At 40.9% G+C, this 14,714-nt stretch overlaps 2 protein-coding genes and 1 pseudogene across 3 annotated transcripts in view; 2 read left to right on the forward strand and 1 right to left on the reverse strand.

Moving 5' to 3' along the window:
* Positions 1-3,625: 3,625 nt before the first annotated feature.
* LOC141813266 (purple acid phosphatase 2-like) lies at positions 3,626-10,842 on the forward strand. 2 transcript variants are annotated; one of them, XM_074701203.1, is made up of 9 exons: positions 3,626-3,656; positions 8,157-8,314; positions 8,601-8,801; positions 8,935-9,046; positions 9,166-9,392; positions 9,631-9,769; positions 10,139-10,359; positions 10,453-10,574; positions 10,653-10,842. In XM_074701203.1, exons 1-9 carry the CDS (start codon positions 3,626-3,628, stop codon positions 10,840-10,842), a joined length of 1,401 nt encoding a protein of 466 aa, XP_074557304.1. The 2 variants fall into 2 exon arrangements, with proteins under 2 accessions (XP_074557304.1, XP_074557303.1); XM_074701202.1 differs by lacking the exon at positions 3,626-3,656 and having other exon boundaries at positions 8,120-8,314.
* Positions 10,843-12,872: 2,030 nt separating this feature from the next.
* On the reverse strand, positions 12,873-14,236 carry LOC141813861 (uncharacterized; annotated as a pseudogene).
* Positions 14,237-14,271: 35 nt separating this feature from the next.
* The window catches only part of LOC141813005 (purple acid phosphatase 2-like), a 1,933-nt gene continuing 1,490 nt past the window's right edge, over positions 14,272-14,714 (forward strand). The window contains exon 1 of the mRNA XM_074700925.1: positions 14,272-14,325. Coding sequence (XP_074557026.1) covers positions 14,272-14,325 — 54 coding nt within the window. The remainder of the gene's footprint in view (positions 14,326-14,714) is intronic.

Raw genomic sequence — 14,714 nt, forward strand, 5'->3', positions numbered from 1 at the left:
CCACAAAGCAATAGAGCTGGACCTCATAACCGAAACAAGGGAGAAGGCAGGCACACGTCTCAATATCTATCGGTAACGCATGGGTCAGATGTACAACAGACGAGTCCGACCTCGTTCATTTTATGTTAGCGACTTTGTTTGGAAGAGAAAGACACCGATAGAAGGATTGGGAAAGCTTGAACCTAAATGGGAAGGGCCATACAGGGTTACCTGCCGACTTGCAGGAGGATCGTATTACTTGGTTGATCCTAGAGACAAAGAATTGCTAAGACCTTGGCATGCTACTCACCTACAACTATATCGCGTTTAAAATGCAGCATTTATTCCCTTCTTGCATTTTCAAAATTTGTGTTTAACATCGATTTCATTTGACTTACAATTTATAATAAACCTCTATGGGAGTATTTCAGCTTTATAAATAAATCTAGACCTTAAAGCCCTCTCAGCTCTAATGCTGATGGCCTCGCTCTATTACGTAAACTAAGTTTTAACCCTTCTGGATCTCCGAGCTCCGTGCTCGATGACTTAGCCTTATGATAGGCCGGATCTCTGAGCTCCGTGCTCGATGACTTAGCCTTATGACAGGCAGGCCGGACCTCCGAGCTCCGTGCTCGATGACTTAGCCTTACGACAGGCAGGACCTCCGAGCTCCAAGCTCGATGATATTGCCTTCGACCTCCGAGCTCCGTGCTTGATGATAGCCTTACGACAGGCAGGACCTCCGAGCTCCGTGCTCGATGACTTAGACCTTACGACAGGCCGGATCTCCGAGCTTCATGCTCGATGACATAGCCTTACGACAGGCAGGACCTCCGAGCTCCGTGCTCGATGACATAGCCTTACGACAGGCAGGACCTCCGAGCTCCGTGCTCGATGACTTAGCCTTACGACAGGCCAGGAGCTCTGTGCTCGATGACTTAGTCTTACATAGACCGGCAGCTCCGTGCTCGATGACCTCTGAGCCTGCTCGATGACATAGCCTTGCGATAGGCTGGACTGCCAAGCTCAGTGCTCCGCGACTTCACCTTATCTTATGAAGGGCACGGCCGGCTCCGTACCCGATGCGGACCGCTTAGCTCCTCATCAGAAACGACTCCGCCTCGTAGTGCTCGGTGCTTTCGCAATATGCCTACTCAATATTGAGGCAATTCTAGCCCCGACATGTCAATTCATGCAAACTAGTGAATATTAAAGGACAATACGGGTTCACACAGCACATTAAATACAGATACAATACAAGAACCAAAATACGCCAAGCAGATTACAACAAAGTAATGAAATAAACTAGGAGGATCTTTAGTTGCTATCCTGACCATCCTAGTCGCGCCCACGGTTCGACGAGGAGGCATGAGAAGGGTCCTGACTTGGTCAGATTCCCCTCTAACGCCCGCAGGCGGGCAAGGCCCTCGCGATACGCTTGGTCAAGCCGCCACACCTCCTCGACTGCTTCAGCCAGCTCTTGCTGAAACTTCTGAGATCGCTCAAGTCGCGCTAGCAGTGTCTCTCTCGAGCTTTTGCACTTTCCCACGGGCCTCAGCTAAATCTCGCTCCAGTTGCCTGTTCCGAGTGTTTGCTTCATCTCGTTCTCTCTCAAGCCGCGTAACCTCTCCACCATACATGGCTGCCCTCAGGGCCCAAAGCCCCGATTCAAATTTGGCTTTCTCATGTTTCTCCCTAAGCTGCCGCAGATGCCCCTCAAAGGCGTCGTCGTCCATAAGATCTAAAGGGGAGCCAAGGCCCAAAGGCGGAGCAAAACTTCGATGATGGAAAAGGGGGAGATAACCTCCATAATATACTTTCGGTTGTTGGCACCAACACCGTCCGATCACACACCGCCCCAACCACCGATCAAGGCCAGCGAGGCGAGGGAGGCATAAGAAACAAGAAGTATACGACCCTCATTCCCTAGAAAGCTAACCTACAAAGCCTAACATGGACACAGCCTGGGAATGCGGATGGTAAAGCTGGTGATGCAGCACCTCCTATCGTCTTGTCATATAGATGTCAGGAATCACGAGTAAAGAGAGGTCCTAGCAATGGCCTCGAAGGACGAGCTTACGGGGGTATTTACTCGTGAGAGGTAACCGTAACGGTCAGCTACAGCTAGACCATAGCTCGGGAAATGAGCTCCCAAGTAAAAAAGGGTTTTGGAGAATTTGGAGAAGTACCTTGGCCGCATCTTGATGGAAAAGCTTGGAAGCAGAACTCAAATGATTCTGGTCTCGCCAGTCCAAAGCGTGCTATGGATTGCTCGGATAAGTAATGACCTCACCCCCACAAGATCGGAAACTTATCTTTGGATAATGTGCACTTCCGACACAATCATACCCAAGCTATGTTATTTATGTTCGGATTTAAACGCTTATCAGCGCTAGGCCTACTGGACAAAAGATAAAACTTAACCAGAGACAAGACAAAAATCGCTAAACATCTCGCAATACATAGAAAATCCAGAAAGTAAAGCAAAAGAGGATCCGAGGTTCATGGGACCTCGGCAGCAGATTCAAGGTCTTTGGAAATAGGAGGGTCAGTAGGCCCCGATAAGTGGGTAGTCGGAAGGAGATCAGCCGGTGCTAGGGGCACTTCTGCCTGGCTAATCGGAGCCGCAGGAACTTCGGGTTCAATAGCCCCTTCCAAGGTAGGAAAATCTTGTCGGATGATCCTCGGGTAAAGCATTCCACGCCGCTTTTAAGTCCAGAAAACTGAGGTCAGCATCTCGTGCGATAAGGCCTGACTTCATGAATTGTAGAATTGCGCCATCAAAGCCGTACTCCATCATTTTGCTAGACCTCAATGCAATCAAATGAAAGAAGTCGGGCGAAGAGAGGAAGGCCTGGTGACGCTTTGCGAATCGAGCTTCCTCCCTCGTTTGGAGATCTTCCATCTCCACTTGGGTCGCATTGAGTTCAGAGGTAAGTTGTTCTTCTTTAGCTCGAGCCTCTGCCAATTGTTGAACCCACTGCTCCCGCTCCTTATCAAAATCAGTCTTCAGTTGCCGCAGCTGATCTTTGGCCTCAACCAGATCGGCCTCTCGTTGCACGGACAGGCGCTCTGCCTGTAAGGAAGATTCTTAAAGTTGCCTTTTAGCATGACCCAATTCCTGGGCCGTGGTCTTCCACTCTTGGGCCTTCTCTTCTGCTCTTGATTGAGCACTTTGAGCCATAACCACCTCAGCCTCGAGCTAAGTCAATGTCTCTCAAGGGCCTCGGACCAACCCTTGAGGCATAGGAGGTCGGTCAGCCAGTTCTACTCGTAAACGAGTTATCTCACTATCCATCCATGTGATACGCTTCTTGGATCAAACCAATTGTCGATGCAAAGCTTTTTGTTCCATACCGATTTGCAGAACAACATACTGTAGTTATCCCATAGCACCATAAACTAAACTCAGTATAAACAGAGTGTACCTTTATATAAGACTCATATAAGTGCTCACTCAGCTCCACCATCCCGAGCTAAGGAAGAAGTCTCTGATGAACCTCCAGGCTTTCCGTAGCAGCTTCGCTTACTGTTCGGGAAAATAAACTCCCAGGGTCAATTTGCATACCGAAAGAGAGAGAATGAGGTGGCGATCGGGGCAAAGAATGTGCCAGAGTGCTTCGTTCCTCGGACGCTACATCACAAGATGGAAAAGTGGAAGAAGGCAATGAGGCCTCCAACACTTTATCAAGGCATTCCGAACCTTTATTTCGAAGGGCCGGAGGTCGGGGCAAGGAGGGAAACCCCGAACAGGCCTCCTCAACAATAGCTGGACACCATCGTTTGTTTGACGAATCAACCTCAGCCACTCCACTGGAAAGCTAGATCTTTTTCTTTCTCTTCTGATTATCTCCAGATGGTTTCAAGGAGCCTTCGGAGATGGCAGATTTCTTAAGCTCAGAAGCGCCTTGAATAGACCCAACTTCTTTGATCTTGGAATGAGGAGGGGTGTTAGTAGATCGTATCAAAGGGGAAACATGAGATGAGGGCAAAGCTCCGGGATCCTCAGTAGGATCTCCTACCGCCCACATACTCTCCAGGCATGTCAGATCCCACTTGAGAACCTTGTTCATGGAAGCATTTAGCATGATGTAACCTGCAAAATAAATAAAAGGTTAATAAGTAATAGTGAATCCAGATACCAAATAAAACCCTTACTTAAGCGATCCCCTAGCCGGATTTGAATAGGGCTAAGCTTTGCTTGATATAGTAGGGCCTCGTTCTCCACCAGATCATTGACATTAAAACTCAATCCTTCTAGTATAGCCGACGCTTCTAAGAAGGACGGGGAGTGACGTATCCGACCTGAAGCAGGAACTGACGATAGGTCGGTCATCCATAAGGTAGGCCAGGTAGGATTGAGGAGGTTCAATAAAGATAAAGCAATATTTTTAGCCCTTATGAGAAGTCGGATATTTCGTTAAAAAGTTAAGTCCCTGTCTGGTCAGAAGTAAAACACCCCGCACTCGAATCGGCGCAAAACATACAAGGCATTAAACAAGGCAGAGGTTAACAGAATCTGATACAGCCGACATATAATGACAGTGCCACAAATGAGGCGATATGAATTGGGGTAAGTTGGGAAAGATTAAGGCGATAATAATGAGCTAATTCTAAGAGGAAGGTAGGGATAGGGAACCGGAGGCCGCTGGTCATCTGATCGTAAAAAATGAGTTACATGGCCATTGGAGGACGACAAGGTCGATGATCAGGAAGAGGTAGATAAATTGCATGATCGAAAGGTATCTCAAATTGTGTGCGGAACATGCTGATAGCATCCCGATCATAAACACTACATCAGATTTTAAACCATGGAATTTTGGAGGACGAAAAAGCCATGGGGGTTAAAACTTGAGTAAAACCCATGAAACACACTGAAGCTGTCCTCCTTAGCACCCCGAGCATCATCATGGTCATGAAAATCCCCTTTGAGCTTACTAGTAAATTGTTTATAGGTATCAAGGGTAGATTTCCTCTCAGTAGAATGTGAAAGGAGACAGCTCTTGCATATATCAGCTAAATTCTCATGAACACTACAGAAAGACAATGGTGAGAGCTCTGCTCTGTGATCTTTGCAAATTAAATCAAGATAGAAACCTGGTTTCTCATTTCCAAAAATGTGATCTAGTCTTGAACACAACAGACAAGGGGTTTGTAACATGCAAAGACGAGAGAATTTTGTCACTAGGTAGGAGAACAGCGCATCAATGAATAATAGAAACATCAATATCCATTCGAGAACAGCTGAAGATAGAGCCTTTGAGAATCCCCGGATACCACTGACAGGAGCCTTTGATGCCATCTCTACCAGTCTTACATCAATTTCAGAGCATCTACACAGATGGAGTGCTATATAGAATTCAGGCTATAGGGCTAGAAACGACAGGCCGACAGCTATTCAACAATATCCACACTGAAACAAAAATGGTGACATCAGTTTCCATACTGTTAAGCAAAACCTCAACGTTGATTATTAATCCAAAGATTTTTCCAACAAATGGATAATACACAGAAAAAACACAAACTTACTATCAACAGACACGAAAACTAAATATAGGAGTTGAATGGATGAAAAATAATTGCCAAACCATTTAGTAGCAGTAGGAAAGAAACTACAACTAAATCAAAGAAGTTTGAACTGGATAGAAACATAACCTTGTACTCGAGATGAAACGAAATAAAATATATATATATACAAAGAACTGATCTGAATCATCCAAACACGGTTTTTTAATCAAATCAAATGGAAAGCGATCAGAAAAAAATCAAAGACCAAATGGAAGTGATAAAATACCACGAAATCAGTCATGAAAAAGGAGATCCAGGGGGAAAAAACCTTTTTTTTCCGGAATTCTTCCACAAACGACGGGGGAGCAGAAGAAGCTAACAAAGGATCTGGGTTTAATAGAGCGAGAGAAAGACAAGGTAACACGTAAGGCGAATTCTGTGAGGCTTTCACCGCCCACCACACCCCCGCACTCCATTGTTGACAATTTTCTAAGGAGATGATTAAAAAAAAAGGCGGTTGGAATCGGCAGAAAACGACGCGGCAGGAACCGAAAGGCGATGAAGGGAAAGCACACCAAGCATGATTTCCACATCAGCAATGGAGGCAAAAGCGAAGCAAGCTGACAACTTTGGGATTCTTCCCGGTTCGTTGCATCGGACGAAGAACACGGGAGACGGAGAGCAGGGCGGTCACACAGGCCAAAGATCACGGACCCAGCTGAGTAAATCCATTTGAATCCATTAAATGACTAATTCAACCCATTTAAATTATTTAACGGGATACGATTCGATCTCATTCAAAGAAGAGTAAAGTCGAGTAGAGTCACACGATGGTTTAACCGTTTAAGGAAAATAGATATTTAATCTTAATCAGTTATGCTATCGATTTATGATAAATTATAATTTATGATTCAAAATTATTATTATTTTATTTTAAAAAATTTTAAAAATTAAAAAATTAAAATATATATATAAGTTCTACGTCTGCAGTTGAGGTGGAAAGAAGTTGGTTGGTCGATATATTTGTCATCGTTTTCTCGAAAGGGTCGATGCCTAATGTCCTCGACACATTGCCTTTTGTTTGTATTTTTAATCTAAGTATCAGACATCATCTGACTATGTCCAAAAGATATATTCAAAAATATTCATAGTAATATGTAACAATCAATCGATCTTATGATCTTTTTCATCTCTGTAAAATCCTTTCAACGTTGAAACCCTTAATTACAAATATCTAATTTTTTTTAATACGTGAATATTTCTACTAAGACTATTCAACATACTTCGATTCATCCACTCAAAAATTTGACGTAGATTTTTATAATTAGCATAGCAGAGAATTAAGTGAAAATTTCACAGGCCAGCGTTAAGAGTGGCCTTACTGCATATCCAGGACAAAGAAAGGGAAAGAATATATTAAATTTATTAGATAAAGATAATCTAAAAATAATAAAAGAATAAAAATCATAAGAGAAATATGAGAGCAGGAACATGATTAAAAAGAAGGCTTTAGTTTTTTTTTAATGTATTTTTTAATTTTTTGAATCTGGATTTTTAATTTTTCAAATTAACTAATTTCCGACCTCCATGATCAATTCATCATTATAGACCGTTATGCTTCATCTGAGTATTAAAATGATGGATCGTAATATCACCATTCCATCAATTGTTGTAGTTTGATCCTATCCATATAGATAATTGTACTTTATGTTATTTTTCATGATTTTTTTCTATCAAATAAAATACGTGCATATTCTTAAAATATGTGCATATTCTATTCGAGAATCAAATCGTGACGACTGACAATTTAGAGAATCCATAAATTTATTAAAAATTAGTTTAATATTATTATAATAATCATAATTAATTATATTTCTAAGAATGATTTAGTAGCGGTTATAATTGTAAAATAATAAATTTTAAAAAATAAGAGATTTAGGTCTCAAATAAAAAATAATTTTATATGTGAAATATCTAATATTTATGAAAAAAATAGTTATTACCCTAAATAAATTTAGGAATAACTTCACACGTTTACATATCTTGTATTTAAGAAAAAAATGGAAAGTGTGGGGGACTTCATTAGGAAATTTACCCATAATTTCTTTTTAAAGCCAATTTAAGTTTGAATTTCTTTAAATTTCATATGGAAACACACCTAATGAAGACGGAATATACCCGAATATTTCTTTATAATCCGACCAAATAAGTTCAAATTTTAAAACACTACAAAAAGAGGTCAAAATTCCCAAAACACCCCCATTAATAGTTGACAATGCGTACAGAATCTAAACACAATTTTGACTCCAAAAGAAGGAAATTTAAGCGCGATTTGACTTTCGCAATAACTGCTCGGCCACGCCCGCCCACCCTGGAATTTCTTCCGCTTCCGCTTCCGCCCTCGAATCGCTCGCATCGCATCCTCTCCAAGCCAAGGTCGAATCTTTCACTTTCCGAATCCTTTCTTGCCTTCCTATTCCCCGATTCGCACGCGTTCGCAATCCATATTTAACGCGGCCGGTGCCAATCCGACCCTCGCATAGCAGTCATTCCCCTCGTCAACCCGCCCTTCTATTTAAGCCGCCAAGGGCGCCGGGCCGGGCCGCGGCGGTGCAGCAGTGGACGTGGAAGGATGGCGCGAGGCGGAGGCTGCGTGATGCGCCTAGGCTTCAGCGTAATGCTGGCGGCGGTCGTGGCCGCCGGGCTGGTCGGTTTCTGCCGAGGCGGAGTCACGAGTTCGTTCGTTAGGAAGGCGGATAAGGCCGCCGACATGCCGATGGACAGCGATGTCTTCGCCGTCCCGCCCGGCTACAACGCGCCTCAGCAGGTGGATTGCCTAAAGTTGTTGTCTCCTTTTGTGTTCTGATATCCACATTGCCAAAGAAAAAAAAACCCTCTTTTTGGGGGAACTCTGATTTCCCTTCGCCTTAGGGTTTTGCCATTTCACCTGCATTTGCTTTCTATTACAGTGTTAAAGACTTGAGCTTTGCCTTCAATTCTTGTACCTGAAACTCTCTGTTTTTATAATGCTGTTTAGCTTTTTAGAGTTTTCAGTAGTTTCATCTTTCTTTAGCATTTGGGTGAACTGTATCTCTAAATTTCCTTCATTGAAGGTGCATATCACTCAAGGGAATCATGAAGGCACAGCCATGATCATCTCATGGGTGACTGAGAATGAACCTGGCTCTAGTGAGGTTCTGTATGGGATTCACAAGGACAAGCTTGACATCTCTGCTAAAGGAAAATATACGCGCTATACGTTCTTCAACTACACCTCAGGGTACATCCATCATTGCACTCTCCGCCGATTGAAGGTGATCGAAAGTCTTGCAACATAGTTTCATTTGTTCCTTTCATGGATTTGCATGATCGATCCCTATTGGTTTTAGTTTTAGTTTTAGTTTTTCTTGATATGGGTCTAGAAACCTGGCATTTGTGTATTTGCAGCATGATACTAAGTACTTTTACGCGGTTGGGATCGACCACACAGTTCGAATCTTTTGGTTCACTACCCCACCAAAAGTTGGCCTAGATGTTCCTTACACTTTTGGACTCATAGGTAATGTTCTTATGCAACATGAAGATTGATGTTATTGCTACCTACTATAGACCTTACAGAGCAGTTTCTTTTTGTGTAGAAATTCTTGGTCACTTTCTTGTATCTTCTATTGTCTACAGGTGATCTTGGACAAAGCTACGACTCGAACATTACCTTGACACATTACGAATCCAATCCAAAAGCACAGGCAGTGTTATATGTAGGTGACCTTTCGTACGCTGATAACTACCCGAACCATGACAATGTAAGATGGGATACATGGGGCAGGTTTGTCGAGAGAAGCACTGCATATCAGCCCTGGATTTGGACGACAGGAAACCATGAGATTGACTTTGTTCCTGAAATTGTGAGTACCATAAGTATATACATGTCACCATGTTCTAAATGCTAATATGTTTACGATATTCCCAACTTCTAGTAAACGAAGAGATATATATAAAATTCAGTAACAAATTCTTCCTTATGTTCTGGAGGTATCGAAAGAAGCACCAAACTACGAACAGCCATGGTTAACTAATTTCAAACTTGTCCAATGGTTTATTTGTTACAATTAGGAAGCTAAAACATTTGTAAAACTTGTGCAGGGTGAAACTGAACCATTTAAACCATTCAGACACAGGTATCATGTTCCTTACAAAGCTTCTGGCAGCACTGCACCTTTTTGGTACTCTATTAAACGGGGATCGGCATACATAATTGTTTTGGCATCATATTCTGCATTCGGTAAGAACCTAAGATGCCTTTCGATACATCATAAGCTTTCCTTCTCTTTTCATGTTAATATCCGATGATCGATTCACGAGTTTCGTTCTTGTAGTTACAAATATCTTGTTCTTTCACCTTCATCTTGTCTTGTACATTTGCAATCTGAAACATAGCCGCCTGCAAGGAAAGGATGATCCATGTCCATTTCGATACTTATGCTTAATCTTTGAAACATGAATTTATTAGTGTTTTTGTTGGTATTGTTCAAGTAATCACCTTGAGAGGTTTGAGTTAACTCAAATTCAAAACATTTTTATTTTTATTTGTATGCATTTACATTAATTTTGGTGATTACTGAATTAATCTGGATTTGCTGTATTTTAATAGGAAAATACACCCCTCAGTACAGGTGGCTTGAAGAAGAGCTACCAAAGGTAAATAGAAGTGAGACACCATGGTTGATTGTTCTTCTGCACTCGCCATGGTACAACAGCTACAACTATCACTATATGGAAGGCGAAACGATGAGAGTGATGTTCGAGCCATGGTTTGTGCAGCACAAAGTCGATGTTGTTTTTGCTGGCCATGTTCATGCCTATGAACGTAGTGTAAGATATTCGTTGTCGTCGCAGTATGGATTATCTTTTGATCTTTTAGCATGAAGAACTGTTCCAAAGATGTTAAAGTTTACAATCTCGCAGAAGAGGATATCAAATGTAGCTTACAATATAGTGAATGGGAAATGTGAACCAGTGGCGGATGAATCGGCTCCCGTGTATATCACCATTGGCGATGGAGGAAATATCGAAGGTCTTGCAACCAAGTAAGACACTCAAGGAACCTGTCGATGGTAATATTCAATTTTATGTTTCTCGTTAATCAATTTTTGTGTATCATGCAGCATGACAGAGCCACAACCAAGCTACTCAGCTTTCCGAGAAGCAAGCTTCGGCCATGCCATCTTCGATATCAAGAACCGAACCCATGCTTACTACGCTTGGCATAGGAACCAGGATGGCTATTCAAAGGTTGCTGATTCTATGTGGTTCTACAATAGATGCTGGAAATCTTCAGAGGAGAATCAATGTTGATGTTCGACATTCATCACAGCTCTAGGAATAAAAGATGCCTGCCTAAATAAATGACAGGCAGGGCAGTTTCATAAGTTCACAATTAGTCCTTTTTTCGACTTTTAACTGTGGATCTTCAGCAAGCCGGAGATGGTCTAATTTGTTTGTGATTATATCAGAGTACTCTTGTCTTAGTAAAAAATCATGTGCCATGAGCAATAGTTAAAGCCTACTCTGATTTATCTTTACAAATGCTAGATTGGTAGTGTTGAACATGGAGGTTTGAACTCTTCGATAACCTAAGGAGATCAATCTCATAAGATTTCACTTCTCAGATCAAATAATAATCCTTCCTAAGCCTATCAAGAATTAGAATGTTAGGGGGCTTTTGGTTTAATTTTTTTTTTATTTTTCACTTTTTATTTTCTATTTCTGTTTTTCTATTTTCTAATTTAGTTTTTAAAAAACAGAAAATGTATTTAGTATGATATATTATTTTCTATTTTTTTAAAAAAATTGAAAAATACGTTTGATTTGTTAATATGAAAAATTATAAATAAAATAGAGTTTTTAAATAAAAATACCATCTTATTTATGAAAAAGAAAAAAATTATTTCTATTAATTTAGTTGCGGACCGTATGTGAGATTGGAGCAATAGATCTCATTTGTATTGATTCAGTATCAGCTCTTACTCCAAGAGTTGAAATTGAAGTAAGTTGTTTAGATGTTTTTTCATTATTTTGTTTGCCTCAGGTGTTTAAATGATGATATAGACTAAACAACAGATGAAATACTTGCCTAGAGTGAGATTGGGATGCAACAAATTGGTTTACAAGCCCGGCTAATGAGCCAAGCATTGCGTAAAATGTTAGAAAATGCCTCAAAAGCTGCTTGTACTCTGATTTTCCTAAATCAAATAAGATACCAGGTATTACATAAATTTTCTTCCTTGCTTGCTGCATCACCTTTCTTCCTTTTACTGAACTCTCATCTATTCACTTTGATAGATTAGGATGTTCTATGGAAACCCTGAAGTCACGAGTGGAGGGATTGCCCTGAAGTTCTTTGCATCACTTCGTCTAGAGATTCACCCTATTGGAAAGATCAAATCTATGAGTGAATGACTTACTTCAGTGATTAATTTCTAGTTCTCTTTAGATCAAATCTTTGATTAACTTTTAGAGATTCGCCCTATTGGAAAGATCAAATCTCTTTTTTTTTCAAGCAAAAGGAGATGAAGATATTGAATTAGGGTGCGTGTGAGAGTGCAAAGGGAAGGCCCGACCTTGAAAAGGCCAGAGGGAAGGCCCGACCACCTGAGGGTCAGAACAAGTTGTGGAAAGCGTTGGCGGCGGCCGACGGGCAACTGGAACCGAAGTAAGAGGGGGAGGAACATAGGTTTAGGGATGCTTTGGAAAGGAGAAACCTCGCGATCATGGCGCTGCCTAAAGCGAAGAATCGTCCTTCTCGTAACCTTTGCCGGCGAGAACAAAAGGACGATAGAGAAGAGAAGCCGGCTCCTCGCGGCGACGGAGGAAAGCAAACGACCAATGGTTTCTATGGAGAAGAGAAAAGGGATACTGTAATCGCATTTTTTCTATTTTCTATTTGGATCCACAGTTTCCATTCTCCGCACATTTTCTATTTTTTTAGAAAATAATTTTCCATTTTAAAAAAAAAATGAGATTAGAAAACATAAAACAAACAACAACTTCTGCTTCTCCTCATTTTGTATATATATACTGCAAATGATCCCCTCACCGCCAACAAGATTGCACCCCTCTGCCACCTCAAAATCAGCTAGGAAGTTTCTCCTCAGTCGTCACCCCAACAAGAACCCCTCTGCCACCTCATCATGGAAGCCTGAAACATACTCAAGGCCACCATGGCAAAGAATAACAACAACAACAATGAAAAATCCAGAGTGGTCATGAGAAACAAAGACAAGTAGACTACCTCGTGCTGCAACAATAATAAGAACAAATAACAATGCATGAAGTGAGTTATGGTAGAGAAATTGAATCGTATAACACTACAGACTCCTAAGGTATGTGAAAATATACGTTAGTAGGTTTTGTAGTATTTTATTTCTCAGACAGCAGCAAACAAATAAAAGTCTTAAGTCATCGTGACTACATGTCCTGGTTAAAGTTAGTATCTACCAAATAGCAAATTCATCATTCTGAAAAAGGCTTCTCAAGAAATCAACCAGTACCTAATAATCATTCTTTGAAAATTGTTGAGCTCCATCCATCTGCAATCCATCTTAAGGGCATTCCACTTTATTGGGGGCAAGCAATAGCTATTGAACCTGCTTATGCTGCGCTGATTTTGCCAAGCCAGAAGAAGAGTGGGAATTGAGCAATCGCCATGAACAGAAGAAATGGAGTGCTGCCGGCTCGAATGCTTTCTCGTAAACTTCTCATCTCTGTGAAAAGTACCCTCTTCATGGTCTTCACCAAGAAGATCCCCATGCAAAGACTCATCCATGGCATAAAAAAATAATACGAGTAGCTCCAGCAGAGCCTAGCCACATATTCAGGGACAAGCCCGTGAAAGCATACCCACCATATGCTACAACATCGAGCAATGGTGCTTCACTACTTCCTAGTGAATATAACAAGCCCTTCAATATCAAAACCTGCATAAACCAACCAGCAAGTCCCCTTGTGAACTGTATGCTCAAAGCTTCTGGGCTAAATCTGCAAGATTATAGCAAATGCTTAGGACTAACCTTGATATAATAATCTAACAATATATTTCAGTAACCATAAAATAATGTCTTACTTTCCTAAGAAGACCAAATGTGAAGCCAGCTAGAATAACATAAGTACCAAATGACATAAAGGGGATGTATAGATCTGGGGCATTGATGTCATAGATTGGTGGTTTGTAAGAAAGCCTGCCTCCGACCGGCTCCGTTATCCTAGTCCAGTGGCCCTATAGAGAACAAATTAGAAAAGAGATATTTTATCTCTATAACAGTTAAAAACAAGTGTGCTAAAGAAAAGCCACTTGAAAATTACCCTGTGCAGGAAGGGAAACAAGATGACCTTCAGCTTGTTCCTCACATATTGGTCATTCACTTGAAAATAATACTGTGGGTTGGAGAAATACCTGCTAATCTGCACCATCAATCCCAGATATTAAAGCAAGACTTGCAAATGCCAAATAAACACAATGTATTCAAGAATACATACAGATCTGTCATAGCGAACCAGTGCCAAGTCCAAAAGTTACATACATTGCTTTGCATGAATTCGGAACTTGAGCCCAAGAACTTCTCTCCATATGCCCCAGACCACCTCGAATAAGTCCTGATCCAGCTCCATAGAATGCATTGCCAAAAGGATTGGGCTGAGGATTAACTGTGGGGCCCTGTACCCCAGCCTGATTTCCAAGATTATTATACATATCTGCAAATAGCAATATGTAGGTTAACTTACTATATGGAAGAAGCTTTAGCAATGCAATACTTACACTTATCAGCATTTAGAATAATGGCAAAAAAGAAGAAATTCTTGACTTAGTAGTAAAATTGACAAGGCATGTAAACATTACATGAAATTTCTACCTTTTGTTTGTCAAGACCACATAATTCTGAAGATCAAAGCATTTCCTTACCTATGCAATTACATGGGATTTGATAAGTTATAGGAACACCTCCGAAGTTTGACTTAAGCCCAACAAACCACCTCTAGGTTCATAATTCCAAAGGCATTTGCACTTGAGAGAAAAATGGCATACTCCATTAATATTATATACATGTGTGAGTATATATACATGAACTATTAAACTAACATGAATAGATGAACTAGATAAGTCGATTGAAATCAAAGTGTATATATGTATGTATATATATATATATATATATATATATATATATATATAT

This window comes from Curcuma longa, chromosome 20, assembly GCF_044706935.1.
Source record: "Curcuma longa cultivar G26 ecotype Majalengka, Jawa Barat chromosome 20, ITB_CL_G26_1.1, whole genome shotgun sequence".
Classification (NCBI taxonomy): domain Eukaryota; kingdom Viridiplantae; phylum Streptophyta; class Magnoliopsida; order Zingiberales; family Zingiberaceae; genus Curcuma; species Curcuma longa.

Coding starts and splice junctions, on each gene's coding strand:
- LOC141813266 (XM_074701202.1), top strand. CDS start 8,120: ATGGCGCGAGGCGGAGGCTGCGTGATGCGCCTAGGCTTCAGCGTAATG. Junction 9,047..9,165: donor TTACACTTTTGGACTCATAG/GTAATGTTCTTA, acceptor TATTGTCTACAG/GTGATCTTGGACAAAGCTAC. Junction 10,360..10,452: donor TTCATGCCTATGAACGTAGT/GTAAGATATTCG, acceptor ACAATCTCGCAG/AAGAGGATATCAAATGTAGC.